This window comes from Emiliania huxleyi, assembly GCF_000372725.1.
Source record: "Emiliania huxleyi CCMP1516 unplaced genomic scaffold EMIHUscaffold_4, whole genome shotgun sequence".
Lineage (NCBI taxonomy): Eukaryota > Haptophyta > Isochrysidales > Noelaerhabdaceae > Emiliania > Emiliania huxleyi.
This window is the reverse complement of record NW_005198966.1, coordinates 1591383-1619029: the sequence shown is the minus strand read 5'-3', so window position 1 is coordinate 1619029 and position 27647 is coordinate 1591383. Positions and strand designations below refer to the sequence as shown.

General features: G+C 63.7%; 11 protein-coding genes across 11 annotated transcripts; 7 read left to right on the top strand and 4 right to left on the bottom strand.

Moving 5' to 3' along the window:
• Positions 1–1617: 1617 nt before the first annotated feature.
• On the top strand, positions 1618–2511 carry EMIHUDRAFT_196543 (hypothetical protein; the record flags this gene model as incomplete). The annotated part of the gene is made up of 1 exon (XM_005770714.1): positions 1618–2511. One exon carries the CDS (start codon positions 1618–1620, stop codon positions 2509–2511), a length of 894 nt encoding a protein of 297 aa, XP_005770771.1.
• A 330-nt stretch (positions 2512–2841) lies between these two features.
• EMIHUDRAFT_349998 (hypothetical protein) lies at positions 2842–4005 on the bottom strand. The gene has a single exon (XM_005770713.1). It carries the CDS (start codon positions 3993–3995, stop codon positions 3126–3128), a length of 870 nt encoding a protein of 289 aa, XP_005770770.1. The 5' UTR covers positions 3996–4005; the 3' UTR covers positions 2842–3125.
• Positions 4006–7256: 3251 nt separating this feature from the next.
• EMIHUDRAFT_432385 (hypothetical protein) lies at positions 7257–9445 on the top strand. The gene is made up of 6 exons (XM_005770712.1): positions 7257–7306; positions 7421–7453; positions 7715–7932; positions 8202–8315; positions 8404–8474; positions 8657–9445. Exons 1-6 carry the CDS (start codon positions 7275–7277, stop codon positions 9245–9247), a joined length of 1059 nt encoding a protein of 352 aa, XP_005770769.1. The 5' UTR covers positions 7257–7274; the 3' UTR covers positions 9248–9445.
• A 255-nt stretch (positions 9446–9700) lies between these two features.
• EMIHUDRAFT_196539 (hypothetical protein) lies at positions 9701–10222 on the bottom strand (the record flags this gene model as incomplete). Its single annotated transcript, XM_005770711.1, has 1 exon — positions 9701–10222. The coding sequence occupies one exon, from the start codon at positions 10220–10222 to the stop codon at positions 9701–9703; it is 522 nt and encodes a 173-aa protein (XP_005770768.1).
• A 2530-nt stretch (positions 10223–12752) lies between these two features.
• On the bottom strand, positions 12753–13418 carry EMIHUDRAFT_196537 (hypothetical protein; the record flags this gene model as incomplete). Its single annotated transcript, XM_005770710.1, has 2 exons — positions 12753–12889; positions 13007–13418. The coding sequence occupies 2 exons, from the start codon at positions 13416–13418 to the stop codon at positions 12753–12755; spliced, it is 549 nt and encodes a 182-aa protein (XP_005770767.1).
• Positions 13419–16323: 2905 nt separating this feature from the next.
• On the top strand, positions 16324–17064 carry EMIHUDRAFT_196534 (hypothetical protein; the record flags this gene model as incomplete). Its single annotated transcript, XM_005770709.1, has 2 exons — positions 16324–16417; positions 16496–17064. 2 exons carry the CDS (start codon positions 16324–16326, stop codon positions 17062–17064), a joined length of 663 nt encoding a protein of 220 aa, XP_005770766.1.
• Positions 17065–17361: 297 nt separating this feature from the next.
• EMIHUDRAFT_196533 (hypothetical protein) lies at positions 17362–18268 on the top strand (the record flags this gene model as incomplete). The annotated part of the gene is made up of 4 exons (XM_005770708.1): positions 17362–17437; positions 17587–17624; positions 17734–18086; positions 18202–18268. The coding sequence occupies 4 exons, from the start codon at positions 17362–17364 to the stop codon at positions 18266–18268; spliced, it is 534 nt and encodes a 177-aa protein (XP_005770765.1).
• A 1279-nt stretch (positions 18269–19547) lies between these two features.
• EMIHUDRAFT_448027 (hypothetical protein) lies at positions 19548–20250 on the top strand (the record flags this gene model as incomplete). Its single annotated transcript, XM_005770707.1, has 2 exons — positions 19548–19616; positions 19806–20250. Coding segments are annotated over 2 exons (491 nt in total), but the record flags the coding sequence as incomplete, so codon positions are not given.
• Positions 20251–20989: 739 nt separating this feature from the next.
• On the top strand, positions 20990–21950 carry EMIHUDRAFT_432382 (hypothetical protein). Its single transcript, XM_005770706.1, has 3 exons — positions 20990–21034; positions 21106–21465; positions 21537–21950. Exons 1-3 carry the CDS (start codon positions 21011–21013, stop codon positions 21771–21773), a joined length of 621 nt encoding a protein of 206 aa, XP_005770763.1. The 5' UTR covers positions 20990–21010; the 3' UTR covers positions 21774–21950.
• Positions 21951–22042: 92 nt separating this feature from the next.
• On the bottom strand, positions 22043–23398 carry EMIHUDRAFT_96080 (hypothetical protein; the record flags this gene model as incomplete). Its single annotated transcript, XM_005770705.1, has 2 exons — positions 22043–22519; positions 22634–23398. The coding sequence occupies 2 exons, from the start codon at positions 23396–23398 to the stop codon at positions 22043–22045; spliced, it is 1242 nt and encodes a 413-aa protein (XP_005770762.1).
• A 194-nt stretch (positions 23399–23592) lies between these two features.
• Positions 23593–24277, top strand: EMIHUDRAFT_196529 (hypothetical protein; the record flags this gene model as incomplete). The annotated part of the gene is made up of 2 exons (XM_005770704.1): positions 23593–23990; positions 24220–24277. The coding sequence occupies 2 exons, from the start codon at positions 23593–23595 to the stop codon at positions 24275–24277; spliced, it is 456 nt and encodes a 151-aa protein (XP_005770761.1).
• Between the last annotated feature and the right edge of the window lie 3370 nt (positions 24278–27647).

The following is a 27647-nucleotide window of genomic DNA, read 5'->3' as shown; positions in this document are numbered from 1 at the left end:
TCGGCGTTGGTGTCGCGCGGCTGGCCCGAACCGCTCACGAGCAGGAGCACTTTCTTCGGACGGCGCACGGCCGAGCCGGTGGCGGCCGCCTAGCGGAGAGAGAGTTCCTGGAAGGGTCCCCGGGCAAGGGGAGGGGCGCAAGCCTCGAGGGCGATCCGGCGGCGACGTGCCTCCGCCGCGCGCTGCTGGTCGAGGGTGCGGGTCCAGCGCAGCAGCAGCGCGCCGACGATGGGCAGGACGACCGCGGTGATGCTCGGCTCCTGAAGCGGCTCTCTCTCGGTGATCTCTCGGTGATCTCTCGGTGGTCTCTCGGCGATGCTTGGCTCCTGCAGCGGCTGCGGCGGCGCCTCGTCGTCGCGGGGCGCAGCCTCGGAGAGGCCGGGCCGGAGGACCGCCGCGGGCGGGTGATCCTCGCCGCACTGGCACGCGCCTACCAGGAAGGGTCCGAGAAGGGTCCGAGAAGGGTCCGAGAAGGAGGCAGCTGGCTCGACGGGCGGGCGCGGACCCGGCGGCGCGTCGGAGGCGTGCGTGGCGCTGCTGCTGCCGCTGTCGAGCCGCCGGAACGAGTTGGGTCGCCGGTCGTGCCTCGCAGTCCCCTTGAGGTGGAACCGCTCCCATGGCGTCTCGACCGGCGCCCCCTCCATCCCTCCGCTGCAGTCGATCGCGTCGAGGCCGGCGCCTGACGGCCACGCCAGAGTGGGTGGGCAGGGCGGGTGGGGTCTCAGGACGCCGCCGCCGCCGCCGCCGCACGGCGGGGCGGCGGACGGGAGGCGGCGGAGGCGTGGCGGGCGCGCCCAGGGAGCTCGCCGCACGGGCCGCTCGCTTAGCAGGGTTGCGGTGAGCGATCTTCGGCCCGTCGAGCGTGGCTCCGATCGGCTCGTCTCGGCCGCCGTCGGCGACGAGGCTTATGCCGATGGGCTCCGTGGTCCCGGACGGCACGCAACGCGCCTGCGGAGAGCGCGAGAGGGACCGGCAATCAGGCGCACCGGGCGGAGGGGCGGCTGGCGCGGCGCGTGCCTGGACCGGCCGCAGCGTCTTGCCGAGCTGCGTGAGGTGGTCGATGTGCCTCAAGATGGCGGCAGAGACGAAGTGGTACTGGTTGAAGAGAGGACGCGCCTTGCTCGTCATCGGCTGCGAGCCATCTGCAGACTCTCTCGCCGTCAGTAGCACAGCCATGTCCGCGTGAGAGAGGTTGTGCACCAGGATCTCGATCCCACCCTCACCACCGGCCGCCTCGATAGTCTCTGTGTCCGACTTGCGGAAGCGCACGCGCTTGCCCGAGTCCGCCAGCGCGGACGGAGCTGAGCACGCGAGAGCGACCGTGCAGCCAGCGGCGGCGGCCACTGCCATCCGGCTGGCGAGGCGACGGACTCTCGCACCGAGATGCATCGGAGCAGCGCTTTGCGTGGCGGCACAACCTGCCATCCATAGCTCCGCCGGAAAAGAAGAAATACAAGTCCGAACTCGGCTTGATGCTTTAAAAATACGTCTTGTCCTTTCGCCTGCGGAAACCACCAGGGCTCCGACCCACCAATTCTTTTTCTCTATTCGACACCCACGACGAGCTCCACTCTCCGCTCTACACGAGAGGCGCCACCAGGCTTTCGTATCGAACCAATGCACGCGATCGTGCTCTTCTCTCTCCTCTGCCTGCTGCCGCTCGAGGCCTCGTGCCGGGTCCAGCGCGCCGTCGCTCCCGTCCGCATCGGCGGAAGCGGCGGAGAGCGCCGGCTTCGCGGTGGCTCCCTGCTTGATGGGCTCGAGGACGAGGCCGACGACGACGACGTGGACGACCTCGGCCTGGGACCGCCGCCGTCCTCGCCCGCCGCAGCGCCAGCAGCCTCCGCCGAAGCGGAAGCCCCGCCCGCCGACGGTCTCACTGCGGCCGAGGTGACCGAGAAGCTCAACGCTGTGCCGGCGTTTGTGCTGATCGCGAACGGGCAGCTGCTCGGCTCTCGGAACGAGGAGGGCGAGGCGGTGCTCAGCTTCTTCACCGACGCGGCCCACGCGCGCGCCGTGCTGGCCAGCGTGAAGGAGAGCGGCAAGGTGGAGGGCGCGCAGCTGTCGGTGCTGCCGCTCGGCCGGGCGCTCGAGGCCTGCGGCGGCTGGGCCAAGGGAGGCGGCAGCGAGGAGACGCGGCTGAGTCGGCTGGTGGGCTCGCCGCAGGGCGACGCCGAGTTCGGCGAGCACCTGCAGAAGCAGCTCGAGGCGACTGACCGCGCCGCCTCGAGCTGGCGGCTGCCTCTTTTTCTGTCCAACTCGTTCCAGACCGAGAGCATGATCCCCGTCTTCCTCTCGCGCGAGGACCTGCTGCGCGGGTGGGAGCGGGCGGGCGGCGACAAGGAGAAGCCGCCCAACCCCGTGATGGTGATGGACGTGCGCGTCTTTTGCGACCAGCTGCAGAGCGGCATGCCGCTGGCCAAGAAGATCCAGCTGGTCTCGTCGCTCGAGGCCTTCGAGCTCGCCAAGGAGCTCAACCCAAAGTCGGTGGGAGAGCCGACCAGCTCGTGACCAGGCGGCGCTCTCGTGAAGCCGTGCCGCCGCCACCCCCCTCTCCGCGCCAGCACTGCACCCGTGGCCTCCAGCCGCAGCGTCTCACAGCGCAGCGGGGAGTGGTCATGGGGAGAGTCGAGAGAGGTCGTGGGGGCGGGCGGCCCGCGGTGCGCCACGGGGTGGCAGGTCCCGGTCCTCCCCTGGATGCGCAGAAAGAGAGAGAGAGAGAGAGAGAGAGAGAGAGAGAGAGAGAGAGAGAGAGAGAGAGAGAGAGAGACGGTCTCGTCACTCGTCGCGTGTGGTCCCGCGCGCACACGACCAGATTTTGAGATTCTCCCCTCGGGGACTCCACGACTACCTCGTTCTCGAAGTCCATGCATAGCATGCATGTACGGTATGCCCCCCCCTAGAGTACGGTCACTGGCTGAAACAGACCGCACACCGGCCACGCATCTACCGAGTACGCGCTGAGAAGCGACACGCGCGGGCCGGCGGCGGCGCGTGTACGTGTTATACGTGTGCGATGTGGAGCACTCTCCCGGCCCCGGCAGCGCGAGAGGCTGCTGCTCTAGCTGCGTGGAGCCGCGAGGCGGGTGCTGGGCGCGAGCCGCCACTGCCTCGCAAGCCGCGACTCAGAGCGCCTTCGCCTTGGCCTTGCCCTCCATCTCTGCGCGCACGAAGGAGGTGCCGTGTGCGTACTGGTTGGAGGGCAGGTGCGAGTACAGGTTGCGCGCGGCGGCCAGCCATGCGAGGCGCTCGTAGAGGCCGCTCTCGCCGACGCACGAAATCAGCCGCGGCGCGGCGCCCTCGGCCAGCAGGGCGGCGCACGGCTCCACCGCATAGTGGAAGTACGCAAACGAGGCGGCTGCCGAATAGAGGACGGCAACGCCCAGCGCAGAGTCGAAGGAGGCGGCTCCGTCGGAGAAGCCGTTGAATGCGAAGTGGCGCGCCATGCCGCCGCCCAAGTTGACGGCCATGGCGGCGGCGATGGCGAGCACCGCCGAGCCGCCGCTGACGACGTACGCCTCTTCGAGGTAGTTGAAGGCGGTGGTCGCGTTGTCCAGCACGCCGAGTGTGTCGAGAAGCGCATAGGGCAGCGCAGATCCCAGCACTCTCTCGAGCAAGGAGAAGGGGAAGAAGAGCACCGCGGCGTAGCAGGCGAGGTGCGTCGGCAGGATGGTTGGGTGCGTGAGCGCCGAGGGCGTCCGGCCGAAGATCAGCCAGTTGGCGGCGAGGTTCGCGGGCATCGTGAAGAGCACAAACGTGGCCAGCAGCGAGAAGATCACGCCGGGCCTCCGGTGCGCGGGCTGCGCACGAAAGTGCTTGCGGCAAGCAAGGACGGCCCAGAGGGCGTTGCCCCAGCACAGCGGCAACGGGTAGGCACCGCGAGCGTCGGTGGTGACGGAGGAGAGCACGGCCTGGACGGCCTGGACGGCGGACTCGGCGCCGGTGGGGATGGCCGAGCGAGCGAACGCGAGGAGAGATTCAATAACGGCCTCCATGCTGGTTCCGGCTCCAGCACTCTGTTGGTGCACCTACGCGAGTACCTGTCTGCAGCGACTCCCAGCTGCTCGTACGAGACTCGAGTACCTTCACTCTGTTCACAGCCTTAAGAAAATACGTCCTATGGCGCTGTGCGCTGGTCTGTGAGAGGTTGAGGTGCGAGCTTCACACAAGCGAGCCCTGGAGGTGCGAGCCCTGGAGGCCCTGGGAATTCACAGCTCTGAAGTGTGCCATAACTACGATTCTTGAGGTAGCCAGATACGGGGACTCCCGCCCTACCTACCTACCTATCCCCAGGCGCCAGGCCGCGCAGCGAAGCGAAAACATGAAAAGGACGAAAATAGGGGGCACCTACCTGTTGCAGGGCCCTCTGGGGCGGTCAAAACCGGACGGACCTACCATCCTACCTTGAGCACTTGAGCACTTGATAGGGTCGATTCCGCATGGTACGGGACCCCTCGATCGTCTCGCCCACCCTCACTGGTGTGTTCATTGGGGGGGGTCATGACAAACACGGTACAGGATCGGGGTGCACGCTGCCGAAGCAGTGTCGTCCCCCCTCTCCCCGACGGCGATGGCGGTGTGACCGATCGAGCTACAAGAGGAGCTTATCCTATTGCGTAGGTAGGGTGCCACCGTGGTGAACAGACCCCCTATCTGGCTAGGAGCCGGAACCCTGGTGCCGGTGAAGAAAGAAAATTGCGCGGCGTGCTTCCAAAATCCTGCTCGTGCAGGTGGTGACCCTGTCGCCTGTGCTCGTCCATCCCTCGTCTGTCCCTCGTTTGGTCGTAGTGTTTTCTTTCTTTCTTTCCTGCTCCAAGTCGGCGAGGCACTCCCACGCCTCGGCGTGCCGCTAGGCGTGCCGTCCCCCTCCCATCCTCCATCCTCCATTTGGTTGCTTTTTTCTTTCTTTCTTTTTACGCCTCACGCCCCCCCCCCCCCCTGGCCTTGCCTGGGAGGGAACCCGAGATGCTGGGGAGAGTCTCGGCGAGACTGCGTCAGCTGTTCCCACAGAGGCTGCAACAAAGAAACAACAAACACAAACTCTCTCTCTCTCTCTCTCTCAGAGGATGGAAGGAGATCCCTTAGCATTAAGTCTTAAGCGCCAGGTCTGACCCGAGCTGGGCTTGTGGCGCTCAGCTAGGTCATGCACATCCTCCTGGGCGCTGAGCTGAGGGGAGCGAGTGGAGGCGAGAGTGTAGTGGAGCCCAAGGAGCCGAGCGGAGCCGGAGCGGAGCCGGAGCGGAGCGAGTGGAGCCGAGCGAAGCGAGTGGAGCCGAACAGAGCTGCCACCGCGCCATCTGGCGCTTAAGACTTAGAAACGCAAGGGATCTCAAGTACCTCGCCAGGCCAAGGGGGGAGGGATGGGAGGACGGTGTGTGTGTGTGTGTGTGTGTGTGTGTGTGTGTGTGTGTGTGTGTGTGTGTGTGTGTGTGTGTGTGTGTGTGTGTGTGTGTGTGTGTGTGTGTGTGTGTGTGCACGCCGCCACAGGGATTTTACGTCAGTAAGGGGAGGAGTGTGTGGTGCTAGCTGTCGCCCACCCTTGAGCGTCTGCCTCTTCCTCTTTCAATTCTCGCAGCGACCTTGATGTCAGCGAGCTGCGTTTTCTTCTTCGGGATTCTCAGCTTCGGGGATTCTCCCACAGCTATGCTCGCGGTGACCTCTGCCTTCACCTCTGGGTGCGCGACTACGCCTGAGCAGCGACGCACAGCTCGCACAGCCCCGCGTCCCCCTGCCTGCGGCCGCTCCAACGGCGTTGCGTGCTGACTCGCCGCTCCCGCCAGTTGCTGCGCGCTGCATGCGCTATGACTCGCGCCAGCGCGTGCGGAAGCTCCGTGGCTGAGTGTTGAGTCCAGGCGAGTTGCGCTGGCCACGATCGCTACGCCGAGCCGAGCTGACGCGCCGCACTATGTGTCGCCGTCTTCGGGGCACGCTATCCTGTGCAGTCAGGGCAAGTGGGGGCGGGGGGCAGTCCCTTTGACGTATGTATCTCTGGGTTCTGTCTCTAGTCTCGGAGGGGGGCTTGAAGGTAAGAATATTATATTTTTTGTTGTAAAGGTAGTCGCCGAAGAAATCAACTGGCATGCCCCGCTCGAGCGCGACCCGAAGGGTGGGAAGCGCCGCGGAGAGCCAAAGGCCGAGCTTCCGCTGGAGCTCGTCCTGGAGGGTGTCGGAGGAGAGGGCGGTGGCGTACGTACCGTCGACACGGACATCGAAGGCCTTGCCGGCGAAAGGCGTTGAGGCGGAGATGAGGCGCGCGGCTTCGCGGTTGTTGACGGCGCTGTCTCCGAGGGACGGGTTGTTCTTGACGTGCACATCCCGCGCCTTGACGAGCTCCTGGAGCGCGAACCAGTCCTTGTGATTCTTGATGGCAGCGAGCGCCCGCGGCCGCGGGTACGTGGATTTGCAAATGCCATTGAGAATCGCGTCGGTAGCTGGAAGGGACTCGGGCTCGGGGAGCGGGACGCTCTTGGGGTAAAACTCAGTCAGGTAGCCGCCGCGGACGGTGTAGTACTTGGTTTGTCGCGGGCGGCGCGCTTCTCGCACACCTCCTTCCATCCAGTCCGAGAGGGCGGACTCGTAGGTGGCGATGGCTGCGGCGATGGTGGGGTACTTGGACGCACCTCCCTCGCCGAGGGCGAAGTCGGGGTTGTGGGCGACGAGGGTGCGCCAGTTCTTGAGGAGCGCGTGAATCGTGTCGTGCGACCGCCTTTTGTTGTAAAATTCTTGAGGAGCGACATGAAGAAGTCGCTGTCGGCTCGCGTGAAGGCGGTGTCGATGTTGCACCCGCCCATCTCGGTCGGCAGCTGCGCCTGGAGCCACGCGAGGTCGCGGAGCGCCTGGGGCGAGGCGTCGGCGCGACGAGCAATGCCCTCAAAGGACTTGCGGATGCGGTTGTGCGCAAACTCGAGAGCGCATCGCACGCGACATTGGGCGGCGTGATGCCGGCAATGTACTTGGTGTGTGTGTGTGTGTGTGTGTGTGTGTGTGTGTGTGTGTGTGTGTGTGTGTGTGTGTGTGTGTGTGTGTGTGTGTGTGTGTGTGTGTGTGTGTGTGTGTGTGTGTGTGTGTGTGTGTGTGTGTGTGTGTGTGTGTGTGTGTGTGTGTGTGCACGCCGCCACAGGGATTTTAAGGGGAGGAGTATGGTGCTAGCTGTCGCCCACCCTTGAGCGTCTGCCTCTTCCTCTTTCAATTCTCGCAGGACGCAGCGACCTTGATGTCAGCAGCCGCGTTTTCTTCTTCGGGATTCTCAGCTTCGGGGATTCTCCCACACAGCTATGCTCGCGGTGACCTCTGCCTTCACCTCTGGGTGCGCGACTACGCCTGAGCAGCGACGCACAGCTCGCACAGCCCCGCGCCCCCCTGCCTGCGGCCGCTCCAACGGCGTTGCGTGCTGACTCGCCGCTCCCGCCCGCTCACGCAGGGCGGCGCTCGTCGCGCCCACAGCGCATGCCAGGTCAGCTCAGCTCCTGATGCCAGAATTTCACCACACACCTCGAGCACGCCGATTGTCCGCTCGCCCTCTGCCATCCTGGCGCAGCCTCGGCTCGCTCCGCCACCACACTTGCCTCGCCGCCGCCTGGAACGCCAGCGTCTTCCCTGCCGCCCCTGAGCATCCTCTCTCTGCGTGGCGCACACGCCTCTCCGCCGTCCGTCGCCGTCTCCGCTTACCGCTCGTGGCCGAGCTCTGACCCGGAGTCCCTGCCTTGCCTCGCAGCCGCGCGTCGGTGCAGATGGGCATCATTGACGGTGTGAAGAACCTGCTCGGCAAGAAGCAGGACTTCCTCGAGGCGGAGCCGTACTGGGACCAGTCGACCATCCCGGTCAACACGTACAAGAACAAGGCGCCCTTCACCGGCAAGATCGTCTCGACCAAGCGCATTGTCGGCCCGGAGGCCACCGGCGAGACTTGCGACATCGTCATCGGCCACGAGGGTGAGCGTGCCCGCAGCGAGAGACGAGAGAGCCGCGGCGGCGCAGCAGCGGTCTCTGGTTCGTGGGACCGTGCGGTCCGCGCGCGCACCGCCCGCCCCGAGAGAGAGAGAGAGAGAGAGAGAGAGAGAGAGAGAGAGAGAGAGAGAGAGAGAGAGAGAGAGAGAGAGAGAGAGAGAGAGAGAGAGAGAGAGAGAGGGGTGGGCCGGGGCGAGGCGCCGCGAGGGTGGCGGCGGCGGCGCAGCTCACGCGCAGACTCGCCGCTCCCCCAGGCAAGATGCCGTACTGGGAGGGCCAGTCGTACGGCGTCATCCCGCCGGGCACCAACCCGAAGAACGGCAAGCCAAACTCGGTCCGCCTCTACTCGATCGCCTCGTCGCGCTACGGCGCGCGCCACGCCGCCGCCGCTGGTTGCGGGCTCGCCGGGGAGCGTGAGTTCGGGGAGCGTGAGGTTCGCGATGCGTCGCTCGCTAGGCGACGACATGACGGGCACGACGACGACCCTCTGCGTGCGCCGCGCCACCTACTGGTGCCCCGAGCTCAAGGCGCGGGGAGAGAGAAAGCGTGGGGGTGAGATCGGCGCCGAGGCACGCGGTGGCTGCTCGAGCCGGAGTTGCGGTTGGCCGCGTTTGCGGGGGGAGGGGCAGTCGGCGGCACTGGGCGGGAGAGGTGGCTGCGAGGCGCCGGCAGGGCGGCAGTGGAGGCTCACGCTCCGGCCCGTGCGCAGGCGGACGACCCCGCCAAGAAGGGCGTGTGCTCCAACTATTTGTGCGACTCCAAGCCAGGCGACGACGTCAAGCTGACCGGCCCGTCGGGCAAGGTGATGCTCATCCCGGAGAAGGACCCGAACGTCGACCTCATCATGGTCGCCACCGGCACCGGCATCGCGCCGTACCGCTCCTTCATCCGCCGCCTCTTCGTCGAGAAGACGCCCTTCGGCGAGGCGTACACCAAGGGGACCGGCCAGGCCTGGCTCTTCCTCGGCGTCGCCAACAGCGACGCGCTGCTGTACGACGACGAGTGGCAGGAGGTCCTCAAGAAGTACCCCGACAACTTCCGGCTGGACTACGCCCTCTCGCGCGAGCAGAAGAACAAGGACGGCGGCAAGATGTACATCCAGGACAAGGTCGCGGAGTACTCGGACGAGATCTTCTCCAAGATGGACAACGGCGCGCACATGTACTTTTGCGGCCTCAAGGGCATGATGCCCGGCATCACCGAGATGCTCGAGGGCGTGTGCAAGGACAAGGGGCTCGTGTGGGAGGACAAGCTCAGCGAGTGGAAAAAGGCGGGCCAGTGGCACGTCGAGGTCTACTAGGCGCTTATGCGGGGCGGCTCTGCATGCGACCCGCACGGCGCGGAATCCCTCGGCGGCACTCTCTCTGTGCGCTCGCGGCCCCGAGGGGTTGTGTACATCTGTGACGGGGAACTCGGACAACGTAAATCCTAAATCAGTGTGTGGAACACAGTCTGTGCTCCCCGCTCGCATCATTGCAGACGATCTTTACGCGCGCAACAGCCAACACCAGCGCCAAATGCCGCACCTAAGTCCTAGAGTCCTACGTGCTACCTGCACTACCGTACTCTAGGTCGGAGCTACACACCGGGCTCCGGGGGTGCGGTCGGTGAGTGTGAGGCTGCTGAGGGTTCCGTCGTGACACGACGGAAACGCGGCGCTAGCACAGCGGACAAGCCCACATCAACCCTGCGTGTATGCTGGCCAAAATGAACGGAGCAAACAAGCCGCCGCCGGATGGACGCTATTGCACGCCTACGAGGTCCTCAGCCCGAGCCGCATCAACGTCCATGGTGTCGCGCCGTGCGAGACGCCAGAGTCTCCGAGCGATGCAAAGCCCGCTGCCGCGTAGTAAGCCTCGAGGTGAGGCTTGCAAAGCAGGAGCACAGTTCGCACACGGCCCGCAGCCGCCACCTCGGCGAGGTAGGAGCGCAGCATCCAGGCGCCGACGCCGCGCCTCCGGTATGCCTCATCGACCACCACGGAGTGTATGCACAGCACGGCGCCGTCGGGCTCGTGCGTCGACATCGCCTCCTCTGTGAGCGCCTCGGAGGATGTGCAAGTGCCGCACACGAAGCCACGCAGCGCCCCGCTGCTATCGTCGAAGGCACCGTAAAAGTAGGGAGCCGCGTCTCGAAGCCGCTTCTCGAGATTGTCCCTCGAGGCCGCCTCGTCGGCAGGGTACGAGGCCGCCTCGATCGCGTGCGCAGCGTCTAGCAGGCTGAGGGAGACGGGGCGGAACAGGAGCGGCAGCGGCGCGACGAGGGCTGGCAACATATCACACATGTGTGTGCATACACATCGTGAGAAAAAAATCTCCCTTCTGAAAAGAAAAAAGACAATTATTCTTTGTGTGAGACATGAGTCATGATTCGCCAAAGACCGACCACACACGTTGCTTGACGTACCAACAACATACAGTGGGTTGCGGGCATTAAGAAAACAGGATTACGCGGCACGCCGCCGTTTCTAAGCGACTAAGCCTGAGGGAGGGTGTAGAGGATGTAGAGTGTAGAGCGCTGTAGAGCTGTAGAGCTGTAGAGCTGTAGAGCGCTGTGAGTGCGTTGTAGAGCGATGTAGAGCGCGATTTTTGCTGTCGAGTTTGTTGTAGAGGCTCTACGACAGCCATAACCGCCGGGAAGGCAGTGACTCAAAGTAAAGAGGTCGAGTCGCACTAATGGGGTGTCTCCGAGAGCTTACTGGAGCTCTGATGGACAGCCCTGACTATCACTGACACACAGAGAGTCCCTCTGACGGCACACAACACCCTATAACTGCGTCATGACCAGCCTGCCATGCGTCGCCGGTGCCGCATTCATCGCAGTGCTTCTTTAGCAGGCGGTGGACTGTCGGCTGCGAGGACGGTCGCACATTTGCGCGAGGCGAGGCGAGCATTCAGACGCGCTGCATGCGCCATGACTCGCGCCAGCGCGTGCGGAAGCTCCTGGCTGAGCGTTGAGTCCAGGCGAGTTGCGCTGGCCACGATCGCTACGCCAAGCCGAGCTGACGCGCCGAGGCGCTGGCCAATCGCAGCCGTGAGGCATGCCACAGCAGCAGAGGCACCTGCCACCCATTGGGCGGGCAGACAGAAGGCCAGGGCAGCACTGACAAGTGCAACGCGCCTCATGTCGGAGAGCCGCGACCGTGCCTCCTTCGCGGGTTATGGTGTAGAGTTTGTTGTAGAGATTTCACGTTGTAGAGCGCCTCTACATCGCTCTACAACGCACGCGCCTCGTCACGCGGCGGATGTAGAGCTCCTCTACAGCTCTACAGCGCTCCAGAGCTCTCTACAGCTCTACAGCTCTACAGCGCTCTACACTCTACGCCGTGGTTTCTTAGCTCCGGCCGGCACTCAAGGTCAAGCCAGAGCCGGCCCGAAGGATTTTTAGGTAAGAGGGGTAAGCTCCGGTCCGCGAGGCCGAGGGCGATGCCAGAGTCTGCCGCCGAGTGCGCGAGTCGGCTCTCTGGATGACGGGAAGACGCACACACGCCTCCATTCACTCCACTCAGAACACCGCAGACTTGGAAAGTGACAAGTGCGCGCGCCGCAGGCGAAGAGAAATTTTGAGCCGTGGGGCTCCCGTTCACACTCGTGTCTGGCTTTTTCTCGGGGCCGCGCCTGCGCGCCGTGGTTTCTTAGATTTTTGATAAAATCGCGCGGCGTGGTTTCTTAACGTAATGGTAAGCGCGGGTTTCTTAATGGGCGACCGCCTTTGGTTGTAAAATTCTTAAGGTTGCTCCCGGCCCAGTGGGGATTTTGGCCTACTCAGTGACCGTCTAAGGGGCGCTAACTGGCTGCAATTCCATATCTTTTGTGCCTAGCTTGTAGAGCACCTTAAAAAACTAGTATGTCTTGGAGTGAAAAGTTTTTCGATGAGGTGGGGGTCCGTGGTGAGCAGATTCCCAGATTCTCCAGATTCCCCCTCGAGCGGGTTTGCTCGGATTACTTTTCACTCCAAGACATACTAGTTTTTTGGCGTTCCGGTGCCTACAAAAAATATCCGAGATCATATGGAGCTTACCACAGGGTTTGCGGCGGTCACTGTCCTACCAGCGGACACAGTGGGCCGCGGACACCCGTGAATGACCTTAATGGCTAATATGCCCGCAACTACTCGAGTAGGGTTGACGGAAATCGGGGACGCGACCCACCTCGCCACAGACGGTCCCGCGCCTCGCCGCTATGACGGCCACACGACCGCAGCTCGTGTGCGTGCCGCCGTCTTTGTCCGGAGTGAAAAGTCCAACGCACTCGTCGGTGACGGTGTCCCCTGATTTTTGCCGCGCTTGGCGAACCTCGACAGCGCTTTCGGTGGCATGCAGCTCTTTGCGACAGAAGCCTGGAGAGCAGCTCCTCTGCTGCTCACACACTCTGCACAGTTGACACAGCCTACTGTGCGGCTGCCACAGCTGTCACAGCGATGGGCTCGCCCTCACTGGCCCTCAGTCACTTGTGCTGCGGCTTGTGTGAGAGCGACACTGTGCTCGGCGACTGCCGGCACACTGTGAGACCATGGGTGTGAGGTCAAACCACGCTACCAGCGCTTGGTCACATCGGCCCCGAGGTCAGATCCATCTATTCTGTGATGACAAGACTTGTCTATCGGCTGGAGCCGAGCAGGAGGGCCCGGCGCACAACCCCCTGGTCAACTCACGCCCTGGCCCTCCACACCCCGTATACCCACTGAGCACTGTAGGCCGACGAGCGACGTCCTCCCGAAGGCGAGGAATTTTCACACAAGAAGGCTGCCCAGTGTGGAGAAGAAAAGCTAAGTCACGGAGTCGGCGCCACCTCACTGCTCACAGCTCACACGGGCCGAAGCCGCCCCGGCCTCGCCCAGTACATGCGCGGGATGGCGAGCGAGGCGCGGTAGCCTCGGCGGACGCCAAAGGCCAGGCCGCCGCTGGAGCACGCCGCGGTGAGTCCGGCCACAGCTGCACGACCTAGGCGGCGGAAGCCGAGCGGTGTCCGCTTCCGGCGGGCGGAGTGCGGCGCTGCTGCTGCCGGTGGGTCGGAAGGCTTGGTTGGCGCCGGCGGAGAGCCGCGGAGGCGGCCTCGACCTCCCAAGCGGCTCGCGATCGCCCACAAGCTCGCTGCAGTGCGGCGCTCAGCGGGTGTCTCGGAGGCGCTCGCATCGATGCGAGACCCAGCCCGGGTGCCGCTGGTCGTCCACAGCCGCTGGAGGCGCCCGAGGTGCCTGCCAATGGTGCTGGTGTGGACGGTGACGTAGCCCAGGCGGCGGAGAATGGCCGCGCTTGTGAGCCCGCCGCCAACGACCAGCAGCCGACGAGGCTGGAAAGGGTCGGCGAGGCGGGTCACTCTGCCGACAGCGAGGCCGACGGCGGTGGCGATGACGGCCTTTCGCGGGATGGCGGCGGCGTCGCGAATGAGAGAGGCGCCGCGGTGGCAAGCTGGTGCTGGCGCAACACCGTGCGCGGCTGTCGCGAGGAAGAGAGGGATGCCTAGCCTCATGTGTGCGCCCGACCGCTCTGAGACTGGCAAGCGTGTACGGTCGGCTCAGCGAGCTCGGCGTGAGCACGCCAAATTTTTTTTTTGAGAGCCTTCGTTGTTAATTTTTTTTGTTTTTCGGGGCCCGGGACGCGGCACAAACGGGGCACAAACACCAGGAACACGGGGAGGCACGTAGTGACGCAAGGGAGTCTAGGCGACGGTGGCGGTCGCAATCTCAGAGACTATGGAAAGTTCACGTCATGACGGTTAAAACGGCTGTTAACCGTCATGACGTGGTCAATATGTCATGACAGCGGCTGCGAAACGACAGCAGCAACGACGGCAGCAACGACAGCTGGTGACAGCTGGTGACAGCTGGTGACAGCTGGTGACAGCTGGTGACAGCCAGCTGCCAAGGAGGAGTGAAAGGCACCAGGAACAGTGACAGCCATAGTGACAGTGACAGTGAAGCCAGTGAATGCCAACGACAGGCGGTGACAATGTCAGCGCGGGGCCCCGCGAGTGACAGCGACAGCGACAGCGACAGCGAGGCAGCGCCACAGGCACAGCCGTGAGGCAGCCATAGCCCTCGTGAATGGGCCCAACCGCCCACCCACCCATCTGTGCAGTACACCCCATGGACTAAAATAAGACACCGGTGCGCGTGGATGTAGCTCTCAACGCCTGATGCACAGCAGCGTTTGTACGTCTCACACATTTTGCAAAACTCCTGCTCCTCTGCCTCAGAATTTCTCTGTGTAGGGTGAGCCTGCTTTCTTGTAGCAGAGCAGAGCTCTCTACATGAGAGTTCCTGATCAACGCCACTTGTGGCTCGGCAATGGCCACCGTGGCCGGTGCGCTTTGACTCGCACAGTGAACGCCAGCCACGCGCGCCGTGCCTTCCTCCAGCCCACACGCGCGCATGTGCATGCCATTGCTCACCTCAAACTATCAGCAATGGCAGGTTGCCTTTCTGTGAAGACTGCAGGCCATGAGGTCAGAGCCAACCAAGCGGCCTCCGTAAGAAGGCACTTCTTGCGTGTGACGTGTGTGTGCTCTCACGTGGACGTGCACTTGTGGACGGGTGCGTTGTGTGTGGTGTGTGGTGTGTGGTGTGCTGGTGGTGGTGCGTGTGGTGTGCTGGTGCGAGTGCTGCCACAAAAAGACCCGATAGAGCCTCACCTTGATCCTCGTCTCATTCACTGTGAATGAATGGGGTTGTGAGCCAGGGGGAGCCAGCGGCGCTGGCCGGTGTAGGTCTTGACAAAGAATAGCGGCGTGCAAACGTCTCGAGGATATGTCTACCTTGAATAGCGCTAGACCTGAGAAAATTTTTTCAGAGAGTCGACGGGCGCTTGTGATCTTTCCGCCTGCGTCGGCCCCACTTGGTGTGCTGGAACTTGGAACTTGGTGCCACTTGGTGCCAATTGGAGCCGGCGAGAGGCCCTGACCTGCTTGCCTCATGCGCACCATGCGTGTGCTCGGAGCTTTCATGTCGCCGCTCTTTTGACACGAAGAAAGTGGGCTGATCCGCCGACGGCCGAGCGTGTGGGATAGCCAGCTGGCTGGCATTGGAGCTCTTCTCGTGACGAACCTGAGCTTATTCCAGCCATAGTCATCGTCTACGATCCACATGCAGACTGCCGGTGACAGCATGCACCTTGAGAGGTTCAACCCGAGGTGTGTTGCTCAATGCTCTGCGCGTTTGCTTGTGATCGTGGATTTCAAGGTCCCAATCCTCGCGGCTGAGGATTGACACCGTTCGCTCGCGTGAGATTTTTGAGCGGCAGATGAACCAGCGCTGGAGCCCATCACGGCACATGCTGGAGGAAGGAGGGCAAGGGTTTTGCAGATTCTCCGACTCACGCCCGCTGCTGCTGACCGTGCGTGGCTACTGTTGAGAGGGTTTCTCATGTGGCGTCGGGCGTGCGAGTGAGCGGTCTCGCGCGCATGCATCTATATCTTGAGTGTCCTGTCTCTCTCGTTAGTGGCACCACACACTGTCCTGCGGGGGTGCTCATGACAGCAGCAATGACAGCAGCAATGACAGCAGCAATGACAGCAGCAATGACAGCAGCAATGACAGCACAGCAGCAGCAACGACAGCGATGACAGCAGCAATGACAGCAGGAATGACAGCTGCGCAATTACAGCAGCAGTGACAGTTGGACCAGTCGGGGATGGTTACGACAGCAGCAACGACAGCAGCAACGACAGCAGCAACGACAGCTGGTGACAGCTGGTGACAGCTGGTGACAGCTGGTGACAGCTGGTGACAGGTGTAGGTGTCACTGTCGCTGTCGTTTGCTGTATGACAGCTGGCAGCTGTCATGACAGCGGCTAACCGTCGTGACAGCGGCTAACCGTCATGACGTGAACTTTCCATAGTCTCTCATCCGCCGCCGCGAGAAGCTGCAGGCCTGCAGCGCGACTGACAGCGCTGACAAACGGGCAGCGCTGGGCCTGCAGCGACAGCCACGACCGCGTCGACCAGCTCGCCTCGTCCTCGTGCTGCCGCTTCGAGAGCTTGTCCTTGACCTTGTCCTTCATCTGGTAGAACAGCCGCTTGACCGCGTTGCAGTGTGAGTGTTAGAGTTGTTTGGTATTGTTAAGGTATTGCTAAAAATCTCAAACAAACTCTCCCAACCACCCGAAGAAGAGACACGCAGACACCCGGACCCGCCGAACGAAGGTTTCGAACAGGTACATCTGTACGTCCGTGTCCGAGCGCGAGAGGGCGTGCGCGTAGTCCGCCTTCTTGTACGCCACGTAGCCGCCGCCGTCCAAATTTCCTTCTGAATAAATAAAATTGGGGAAAGAGAAAAATTGCAGGGACCGCGCGGCCCAGCACTACAGTTGTAGGATCCTACCATCGGTGCAGGACTCAGAGGTCGCGCACGACACACCACCAACAAGCGGTACATACATGAGGCGGCTGCTCGTGCCGACCGTCCTCATCGTTGCCGCCGAATCGCTCACCGAGGCGTCACAGATCGCCACTGGCCCCGGTGCTGGCACTGGTGCGTACGAGCGCTCGTCACATACTGCAACCTGCCTCGCTGCTGCTCGGCTCCGCGGCGGCGGTCTCAGCACAGCAGGCACGACCGTGGCGGCGCTTGTCGCCTCGCTGGGCGCACTAATAGCGCTCAACATTGCGCAAAACGGCGGCACCTCCCATCCTCCGCCTTCCTGCTCTGATGCCGCCGGCCTGCTTGCGCTGACGTCCAAGGCGGATGCCGTGGCGCTGTGGCGGGCCTCGCCCGCTCCCACGATCGGCGGGTGGAGCGGCGAGTGGGAGGGGAGGCTGCTCCCGCTCGGTGTGCTGGCGCCCGTGTCTGCACTCATAACGCACAACCTATTCGGGCCCGCCTCGCGGTGGTCTGGCAAAGCCTTCAGCGCGGACGGCGGCAGCGGGGCCAACCTCTTTGAGCGCGGACCTCCGAGGCGCGCCTTCCGCGCATCCGTCGCGCCGTCCACGCTCGACGGGAGGCCCGTGCTGAGCCTCGACTACGCCGCGGCGGGGGAGCCGCTGTGGGGCACAGTCCTCGGCATGCGCGACGAGCTGCGAGAGGTGGCGCCCGGCGTGCTGCTCGGCCTGGGCGGGATGCGAGCGTCGGGAGGCGTGCGCAACGCTGCGCCGTTTGTCCTTGTGCGCAAGACGGCGTGACGATCTCCGCGGGCCTGGTCGGCGGGCTCGCTTACACACGCACACGTGGAGCTGCATGCGCACACAAGACGGGTAGCGGGTAGGGGTTGTGAGACGTTTGCATTTCCGTAAGAGTTGGGAGACTACTTGTTTTGTAGTGTTGGTCATGGAGCGAGAGACACGTGCCGTGTCCTCACACACCTACGTATAGCGCCGCGCATATTGGTGGGCGACCGGACACAAGCATGAGACATAAAACTCCTCTCGCAGCTCGCCGTGGAGCGCAACTGGTGGAGCTTCAGCGTCAACCCGACGCCCATGGGCAAGCAGTTCATTGTCCAGCCCCAGTCCCAGTGGGAGAGGGACAGGGAGCGGCAGCAGGCCAAGGAGGGCAGTGCCCCACCGCAGCCTGTGCCTGCTGCCACCACCGCCGCGGCACCGCCCGCAGCACCGCCTGCCGCCGCTGCAGCTCCGGCCGCAGCACCGCAGGCACACCCGCAGCACCAACAGGTGCAGCAGCCCCAGCCCAACGAGTCGCCCGAGGGGTGGACCAGGGTTGGGAAGGGCGGCATGCCGGACAGGTTCACCATGAGGAACCCTGGCCGCAAGCCGCCGGGCAAGGCGGTCAAGCGCAAGCCTGACCGCCAGCCCGCACCCAAGGGAGGTGGACCCCCACCCCCCTCTCCCAAGGTGAACAAGAACAGGCTGAGCGCGCTGGGCGCTGGCCCTTCTGGCACCAGCGGGAGCCACGAGCGCGCACCGCCGCGCTCCCCCTCCCCCTCCTCGCCGCCTGCCAAATCACCGCGGCCGTCTGTGCCTGCTTCCGAGTATGACTCCGAGTTCGACTTTTCCGACGCTGAGGCGCAGGATAGGACGGCAGGGGTCGTACACGACGCAGTTCAGCAGGCTGTGATGCAATACGGCTATGACGACGAGCTCTTCCAGGCGTGGAGGGACGGCGAGATACGGCGAAAGGACTTGCCGGAGGAGGTGGTGGCTATGGCTTTGGACCTTTGCGAGAGGTGGCGAGCGGAGCAAGAGCGGTGTAGGCGCGTCCACGCGGCGCAGCGGCTCTCCCGCGACCCCGGCCCCTCTCATAGCCGCAGCCGTAGCCGCAGCCCCAACTCTTGCCGCTCTTCCGTGTCGGGTTGTGACGAGGGGTGAGGGGACACGGATTGAAGATCCCTACACCAAGATCGTGCAGGGCGGGGACACATGTCCCTAAATCCCATCTCGTCTCAGAGTTTGCCCGTTTTATTTATTTATTATTTATGACATAAAACTCACAAGAAGAGAGAGAGAGTGAGAGTCACAGAGAAAGCTCGCAGAGTCCAGAGACGTCTCGCTCTGATCTCTGTCCATCTCTCTCGTGCGCACACACGGAACCACAACGCTCAAATCAGAGACAGGCCAGCAAGAGACGTCAAGAGGAAGAGCAACTTAGCCAAGAGACGTCACGTTTTGCCCAGAGACGTGGCTAACTTAAACTTTGTAATTTAGCGAAAAATAACGCCTCGCACCGCCGGGGAAACCAGCGCAAGGGGGGCGCGTCCCCTCGTGTGTCGTGATAGCCAGAGCAGCTTGCCGACGGGACGTGCTCATAAAAGGTTAAAAGAAAAAACGAACGGCGCCTCGGCACCCACTGCGCCGAGAAGGGTGCATGGTGCAGTGCATTGACGTTTCTTAAACGGAGTCGCTTAGGCGGCTCCGGAGAGAGAGAGACTCGGCTCCGGTGGTGTGCCGGTGTGTAAAAGAAAGAAAGAAAACAGACAACCCAAGGGAGGGATGGGAGGACGGCACGCCGCCACCACACAGGGATTTTAAGGAGAGGGGTGAGGTGCACTAGCCGTCGCCCACCCTTTGTGTGACAGTGTGCTGTGATTTTTTTTGAATGGCGCCTGCAGAATCGCGCTGCAGAACGCCTGTGCACGAGGAAACGATAATGGGCTCGCTTAGCCTGTGGGGCAAGTTCGCCAGCTTCCACGACTCGCGCGAGATCAACCAGCCGTGCCGGCACGACAACGACCCGCACGACAACGTGAGTGCCCCGCCCCGCCCGCCTGTGCCTCTGAGCTCGATGCGACTCCTCCTGCGTCTGCACACTGCGCCGGTGCGACTGCTCCCGCCCTGCCAGGTGCACTGCGGACAGCCGATTAGGGTGTGTGTCCGACGAGCGCGAGACCTCCCTCCCACGGACACGTGGCCCAAGAACACGCTGCCAGACAGGCGTCGCCGCGCCCGGGCGGTAGCTGCCACGCCGTCGCTCTTCTCCCTCACCCGCCGGCTCTTACCGACGCAGTTACGTGCTCCTCACCTTGGTTGGCGGACGAGGAGGCCGACAGGAGTGCCGCTCGCCTGCGGAGCCAAATACGGCCAACCCCGTCTACGACCTCTGCTGCGACATGGAGAGCCCCGAGGCCGGCCTGCTGCGGATTCAGATCTTCGACTACGACGAGTTCTCGCACCATAAGGAGATTGGCGCCTGCAAGCTGCGCCCAATCCCGACGCCGCTTCACTGGTGCGAGCTGCGGCGCGAGGCGGACCACCAGGTCGAGCTGGGCGCAGATATCGAGGTGAGGCGTGGGGGGGCGGAGGGAACGAGGGGAGAGAAGGGGAGGGGTGAGCAGAGGGAGGGCTGGGTGGGATCAGGGACGGAGATACGCGAATGCAGCACCTCAAGGCGGCGGGGCACTCTAGGGGGCACTGCACGGTTGCTCAGTTGGTCTGAGCGCCAGCGCCATATAGTTCACTCTTCGATACAGGTGATGGTGGCGCTGCGACCGTCCGATTCGGCTCGCTCCGGCGGGCTGCCGCCCGCCATGCCTCCGCACCCGCACTTGCCGCCGCTCTCGCCGGATGGTTACACCGACGTGAACGCCGACGTCATCTTCCCGTTGATCGTCTTCCTCTTCATCTTTGTCGCGGTGGCGTACGGGACGGCGCGGTCGGTCATCCCGAGCGTGCTGCCGGGGAACGGGATGGTGGAGCTGCAGGAGGAGGGCGAGCCGGGCGGCGGGCCGATGGAGCCGGCGGCGGAGATCTCCAGCAAAGACCTCGACGACCTGAAGGCGCAGAGAGCAGCGGCGCCCTCGCCTCACCGATCGCAGCAGCGCGGGAGGCTCGCGCTCGAAATGTGAGGCAGGCAGGCAGCGGGAGCGAGTGGATTTTGAGCGAGAGTAACTAAGCTCAGCCGTAAGCGTCCCTCGGAGCTCGGTCTCGTCTTTTCCCCATGGGGTATGAGATATTGGCGCGCTCGCGCGCGCGCGGGGCACGAGGCGGAAAGAAGAGCCGGTCAGTGGACAGCGCCCACTGCCACATGCCGCTAGAGAGCAGCGGTGCCGCCGCGCGCGCGCAGGCGCCAGGCCGCACCCGCAGGGCCGCACCGCGCACGTTGTAGGTGTCTCTCGTGGTCGTGCTCGGGTGTCTCTCGTTATTACATAAAAACGGACAGATTCCAGAGAGATGGGTAAGAAGGCGGGTCCCCGAGCGTCACGTGTCGTCGACTAACTTGAGGCTTGTCTTTTTGAGTCCGTTGGGGTATGAAAGTGTGTGTTTGTTGACCCAACATTTGTGTCCAACTGCAACTCCAAGGCTAGGGCGGGGCTCAACCAGTTAACTAGTTGAGCACTTGAGCACTTGATAGGGCCGATTCCGCATGGTACGGGACCCCTCGATCGTCTCACCCTCCCTCACTGGTGTGTTCTTTCGGGGGGGCTATAACAAACACGGTACAGGATCGATCGGTGCTGTCGTCCCCCGCTCGTCGCCGCCGATGACCGTCATGTCACGCTCGAGCACGTCGAGTGCCCCGCATGGCACAGCCAGCTCTCCATCCTGGCAGTTGAAGTAGATCTTGGATGGCGCGACGATGGCGTAGAAGACAACGAAGAAAAAACAAAACGCCGGAAGCGCCGGGGGGGCCCGGCCCCCCCCGTTAACGAGACCCATTTGCAGCGGCTCCTTGAACATGTCATCTCGCCCGAAGCCCACCGTGGGACCGGCCTCACGCCGGTGACACTCGCCAACGCTCTGGATCACCTACCTGTCGTGTGCGCCGTGTAGGCGCCGAAGCCGGACCCAAAATTCGTTGAGGAGCGCCGCGCAGAGGAGAAGGGCGGAGCGACCGAGGAGAAGAGCTCCTCCAACCCCATCCAGAATTGCTGGGCGTGGGTCTCGGAGAACCTCGGCTGGATCGGCACGGGCAAGAACTACGGCCTCATCGCCTTGAACGTCAGCCCGGGCGGCACCTCGTTTCTGTACGAGTCGGTGATGAACATGGGCGGCGACTTCAAGGAGGGCCTGCTCAAGTGCGCCTTCTTCAAGGACGCCGCGGGCCCGTGGAAGGGCGACACCGACCCGAACAAGGTTGGCAAGATCTGCAACACGGCCGCCAAGTCCGTCGGCTCGCTCAAGCTCTTCGGGGTGCCTGCCCTTCGCCGCCGCCGCCCACTGTGCGTGCGCGCTTATTTGCTAACCGTGCCCCGTCGGCGCAGGCCTGCGGCCCTAACAATGGCCTGGTCGAGGTCTCGGTCGGCCCGCAGTCAATGCCGCTGGCCTATGTCTCCGTGTACAAGCCCGGCATGGGCCTCGTGACGTCGCAGACCTTTGGATCTGTGGCTGGCTTCAGCAAGGACGGGGAGGGCAACGTGGTCGGCCTCACCACCGAGGACGCAGACGGCAACAAGTTCGTCAAGTACCCGCCGGCGCCTACGCCTTGCGGCGGCGACTAGTCGGCACTCGATGCCATGCCGGTCGACGCTGCTACGCCTACGGTATAGACCCGCGTACTCCAACCCTCTGCCTCTCTAAACTCAGTACTCTGCGGCCCCTCTCGAGAGCCCTCGCATGTGCGCATGTTCCATGGCGGCTTTTTCGGTCACGGTGTAAAAATGTGCGATGTAGACCCCGCAACGGGAAACTGCAAACTCACGATCTAGGGCGGGGGCTGGGCGCCGCTAGGACTTGCGGCGCTCACTGGTCGTGGTCCCCCTCAAAGTTGTCAAACCGCGTAAGCCGTAACCGCCGCTCGCGGCTCGGCGCTCGCGGCTCGGGCTCGCGCCGGGAGACGCTCGGCGAAGCCGAAGAAGGGCGAGGAGGGGAGCAGCTCCCATTGGTAGACGGGCGGGCCGTGTGCCGCGCTCCTGCCGCAGCACCACACGTCGAGCCGGCCGGTCGGCCCGTCGAGGACGAGGGTGTGCAGCGTCATGTTGCGGTAGATGGGGAAGGCCTCGTCCCGCGCGTCGCTCAGCCTCGACCTGATGTCAGCCGCGCTGCGGACGGGCGGCAGTGCGTCGACGCGCGCCTGCCTGTGCCGCGAGGAGGGCTCCGGGTCGTCGGCGACTCCGACCTCGAGGCTCTTGAAGGCGTTGAAGTGGGAGTAGTTAGCGGCCCCTGCCGCTCCTCCGCCGCCGCTGCGCCCCTCGCCCGCCACCTCCTCCTCCCTCACCTCTCGCCTCGCGTGCTTGTCGAGGTGCACCTGCGAGAAGGCTCCGAGACGGTTCCGAGCAGGCTCCGAGAGGGCTGGCTGGCGCCTCGCGTGCTACTGCAGCTGCGCCTCCAGGTTCGCCATCCGCCGCTCCACCAGGCTGACCAAGTTGAGCGACGCGGCCGAAGACCAACCAAGCCCGCCCCGAGGCGTGGACAGCGCGCCGACGAGCTCGTCCAAGCTGCCCGCCGCCGCTTCGCCGCCGCCCGCGCCGCAGAGCGCCGCGCGCTGCACGAAGGCAGATGAGAGGCCGCCCGGCAGGTTGCGCTTCGGGAAGAGCGAGTTTTGCGTCAGGTAGAGCCCCCGCGCATTCCAAGACGCGGCCCAGCCGAGCAGCCCACCCGGGTAGACTGCGCCGGCGCACGAGGCAAAGTCGGCGCCGGGTGCGGCGGAATAGGCGACAAAGTACCAGTACTGCCAGATTGGACCCGGCCAGTCCTCGTTGTGCCCGTGCGCAAAGCCCGCGCTGTACCCGCCGGGAGGGACTGCGTACACGTCCGAGCAGTGCCCCGCGTGCCAGGCGCCCGGCGCAGTCGAGCGGAGGCTCTCCAGCTCGTTGATCATCGTCGCTCGCCAGATGTCGTCGGGCGGCACGCCAGCGCCCGAAGCCACGCCCTCCAGCTCCCGGACCAGCTGTGGGAAGGTGGCAGCGTTGTCGCGCTTGAGCTGCGCGAAGCCGGCCGCACCGTCTCTGTCCGTGTAGTTTCTCAGGCCCTTCATCTCGGGCGTGCTGAGCCAGCCGCGGATACGAGTGCCGGCCATGCGCCCCTGCTGCAGCCCGGCGTCAAAGAGCGATGTGGCGCGGATGCGGTAGAGTGGAGGTGGCTCGTACTGTGCCGGCCGCCCCACGGAGGCGTCGGTGAGCGGCATGGAGTTTTTGGGTGCCACAAAAAAGAAATAAGAATCCGCGGCCCAAGGAGGTATCGGCGAAGTTTCTTTTATTTCTGGGCGTGGGAAAGCGGTGAGTTCGAATGCCACAGAGTTCGACGCCACATCTCTGCTCGATGCTCGCCCTGCACTCACTCACTGGCGGCGTGCGCCCGCCGGCTGCGCCGCAGCCGGCCATGAGCGTTGTCGACATTGCAGCAAACGGCGCCGGCGCTGTCGTCGCCGGCTACCTGGCCGGCGCTGCAGCGGGCCCGGCCATCTCAGCGAGCGCGGCGACCGCGACGGGCCTGCGAAACGGCGCGAGGCCGCCCATGCTGCGAACGAGCGTCGCCGTCGCCGCGATATCCATAGCGCTGCTGGGCTTTCTCGCTTCGGCAGCCGTTACGCTGGGCTCGACTACCCTGAGCCTCGCGCCGTCGTTCGCGAGGCTGCCGCTGCTGGCCCTGATGCTCGCCATCGTCGCGGCGCTCGCTCCCATGACGGCTCTAATCACCGGCACCTTCTTCTCGCCGGCCATACCGTTCCAGGACGAGGACGACGCCAGCGAGTACCAGGACATGCAGGACAGCTACAGGTCGGACCAGTGGCAGCCGCCGAGGCTGTGGAGGGGGCGGAGGGACGAGGACGGGGAGCGCGATGATGTACGCTCATCACAGCCCGGGAGCGGAGACGGCGGTACGAGAGAGCAACCGATGGAGGGAGGAGCCTAACCTGTGTCCACCACGCCGACGTTGCACATTCGAGAGAGAGATTTTAGAAAACCAACACAAGAAATCACGACTCCCACACTCGAGCTCTCACAGTGATTTGGGCTCGGGGCAGCTTGTCAGCCCTCAGCCGAAGCTGGGGCCGGTCCCGTAGCCGAGAGAGCCCGCGCCGATGAGTTCTTCACACATTCGAGAGATTTTAGGAAACCAACAAGAAATCACGCGACTCTCACAGTGATCTTTCTGATTTGGGCTCGGCAGCTTGTTAGCCCTCAGCCGAAGCTGGGGCCGGTCCCGTAGCCGAGAGAGCCCGCGCCGATGAGTTCTTCACATTACACATTTCGAGAGATTTTAGGAAACCAACAAGAAATCACGCCTCTCACAGTGATTTGGGCTCTCGGCAGCTTGTCAGCCCTCAGGCTCAGCCGAAGCTGGGGCCGGTCCCGTAGCCGAGAGAGCCCGCGCCGATGAGTTCGACGCGGTCGGGGGGCCTTGCGGAGAGGCCAGCGAGGTGGCGATCGCTGTACTTCATGGTGCCCTCGGTGGGGCGGCGCTGACAAGCCAGAGGTCGATACTCTGGACGACCCATAGGATGCCACGAATGCCTGGAGGAGAGGGAGGCGAGGCCAGAGGCAGGCTCAGCTGCTCTCGGGTGATCTCGCTTTGGTGGCTGAAGGACCCGATGGTCCTGTCACATTCGCGTTCCGAGGTCGTGGGGGTAGAATTCGAGGTAGAATCGAGTCAGCACATCCTTGTAGTACAGCGGACCGCCAGGCTCGCCGGCAGCATCCGCAGGGAGGCAGCATATGAGGCACCAGTCTTCTGGAGAGCTCAACAGCTGCGGCAGCGATGGCGGAGTCGGCCGCGGTTCGAGCGAGCAGCTTTTGGCTGCGGGATCGAATCGCGGAAGGCTCATGCCCTCGCGGGCGGAGCGACGCGGGTCGCGCGTCTCTCTTCACATTCGCGGGCGTGAAATCTGAGAAAAATAATATCATCAGATATATCAGAATTCAGATTGGCCACCCTGGAGCCTGTGATTGTGTGTGGGGAGTGGGGCCGAGGGCCGACGTTGCAACTTGTAGAGAGCCGGTGAGCCGAACGAGCGAGACGAAGCAGGATCCAGCTGCAGAGGTTTACTTACTTGGAGCACTTGGCGTGCAGTCGGTAACCTCACACCCAGGGACGGCGAAGGGGCACCCAGCGGGCCGGATGGTTTACAAATACGAGCGTCACTTTGAACCCACCCCCCCTACTTCGTGGGGACCCCCCCGCCGGTCGGTGGTCTGCCCCCGAGGTGGACCGGACCCCCCCTCCGGTCGGTCGCTCTCTCGGCGGCGGGAGGTGTGTGACGACTGACCCCTCCCTCGGTCCGTGTCCTTGCCGTGAGCCCCCTCAACGCTCTCTCCCCCTCCTTCTTAGCGAACCCAACCGCCACAGCGCACAGGCTTCGAAATCGCCGGTTTCGCTATGCAAACTAGTTACGCAACGAAGGAGGCTCGAGCCAGCCCGACTCACATACGTGTATGTGGAGCATCCACGCGGCGTAGGCAGGCCTGATTGTGCTTGCCGTCGCTCTGTACAATCTCTGTGGCAGCGCTCCAGTTCTACACAGTACGCGCGCATCGTCCCTTCCGATGACTACACGCAGAATTGTGATCGAGACACATCGCCTCCGCCCTCACCGCACACCGGGCTCATCGGCTCGACGTGGGCGGGGACATTGACGAGCTTGTGTTCCGACCCAACCCTGAGCTTCTCTAGAGCGCAGCCGCTCCGGACGAGGAGTGATTACACGGGGGGAGAGGGCGCTTGTGTCTCTAGTATTTCGAGAGACTAATTTATTCACAGCTGCGGCGAGCGTGTGCGGTGTGACCCACGAGCCAACCTGACCGACGGGACCCCCCCCCCCTCGGTCTGCGCTCCGACCGACCGGACCCCCCCCCCGGTCTGCGGTCTTCCGCGGCCGTCGACCGGACCCCCCCCTGCGGTCGGTCGGTCTGCGCTGGGCGCTCAAACCACGATGTCGGCCTGTTCACTACAAGATGACGCTCGTAAAACCATTCGAGGAGAATGCGATCCCGATTCGCGTTCCGCTTCGGTTCCGCTCTTCGCTGCTCTCCTCGGCCGACTTGTCTATTTAGGCGTCGACATTCGCCCTTTGCAAGCGCGCGGCAAAACGCGCGCGAGGTAGGCAGACGTCGTTGGCATTTTTCGTGCATCAAATGCCATCTCACCACCATCAAGCGAGTCGCAGCGCTCTCGCATGTGCCGGCGGCTTGAGCTCGGCCCCGCTAGCATTGGTGCTTGCCCTGCTGCTTGCCCTGCTGCCTGATTGCCGCGCCTCATGTGGTCTCCACTGTACCGTGTGCCAATCCGCCTTGCGCGGACCCGTCCCAGTCGACGGAGGCATGGAGTACTACCTCGCCTGGCCAGCCAAGCTGAGCGTCTGCGTCGGCTTCAAGGCAGCGTACTCGGAGTGGCGAGGGCTGGTTCACGCACTTGCGCACCCTTCGGTAAGCCTCCGGGGAGATGTCGTGGTCGATGCCAGGGGCAGACCATTCCGGCAGCACATGGAGTACAGCGGCGGCTTTGAGCCGCGACTTAAAAAGCGGGTCGGCTCAGGAGGCTTCATGGGCGACCACCTACACAACGGCTGGGCAGAGTTTTACGCGTCCACGCCCGAGTGGCACCATGTGCTTGCGGTGCGCGATCCCCTCGAGCGCTTGTACTCCGGCTATCTCGACAAGTGCGTCGCGAACCGCCCCGGGACGTCTGAGCACAGGAAGAACTGCCTGATGCGCGGATCGCTTCGCTGCACCGACCCGTCCGCGACCCCGGAATTTGCCGAGTTTGTACATGGCCTGCGCTCTCTCTGGGCCCTTCCCAAAGCACACCCGCACAGCCTCCGCCATCCGAAATCCAACGGCCACTTTTGCCTCCAGAGCAGCGCGTGCGGCGGCTTCCGCAACCACAGCGCTGTCTTGCGCTGGCAGTCGCATGGCGTGAACGGCTCGCGCTCGCTGCAGAAGCAGGGCCGCGCGCTGTGTACACTCCTCCGACGGCCGGTGGCGATCTGCGAGTACTTCTTCGCAAAAGCGCGTGCAGGCTCGGCGACATCGCGCCACCGCACCAGCGCCGCGGTCTGGAACTTGAGACGTAGCTACTTTTTCAACGATTCGAACGTGCTGCGCGAGGCGATGGAGATATACGGTGACGACTATGCTGCGCTGGGTATTCCACGCCCGGATTGGCTCGGGAGCTGAGGCGATGCGCCAAAATAAGAGTTAAATGGGCGGCCATCATTTCTTCTCGAGGAATCTCGAGCGTCGAGGATGTTTTCTCTCTCAAGAAAGAAAACGCGGAAAGTTCTAGGGAGGGAGGGAGGGAGAACGGCACAGGCCGCCACACAGGGATTTGGGGAGGAAAGAGAGCGGCCCTCTGACGTCAAGAAGACACCCTCGACGACCCATCTCGGCTCCGGCCGGTAGTCGACAAGGCCGAGCCCAAATCACTCTCTTCACACA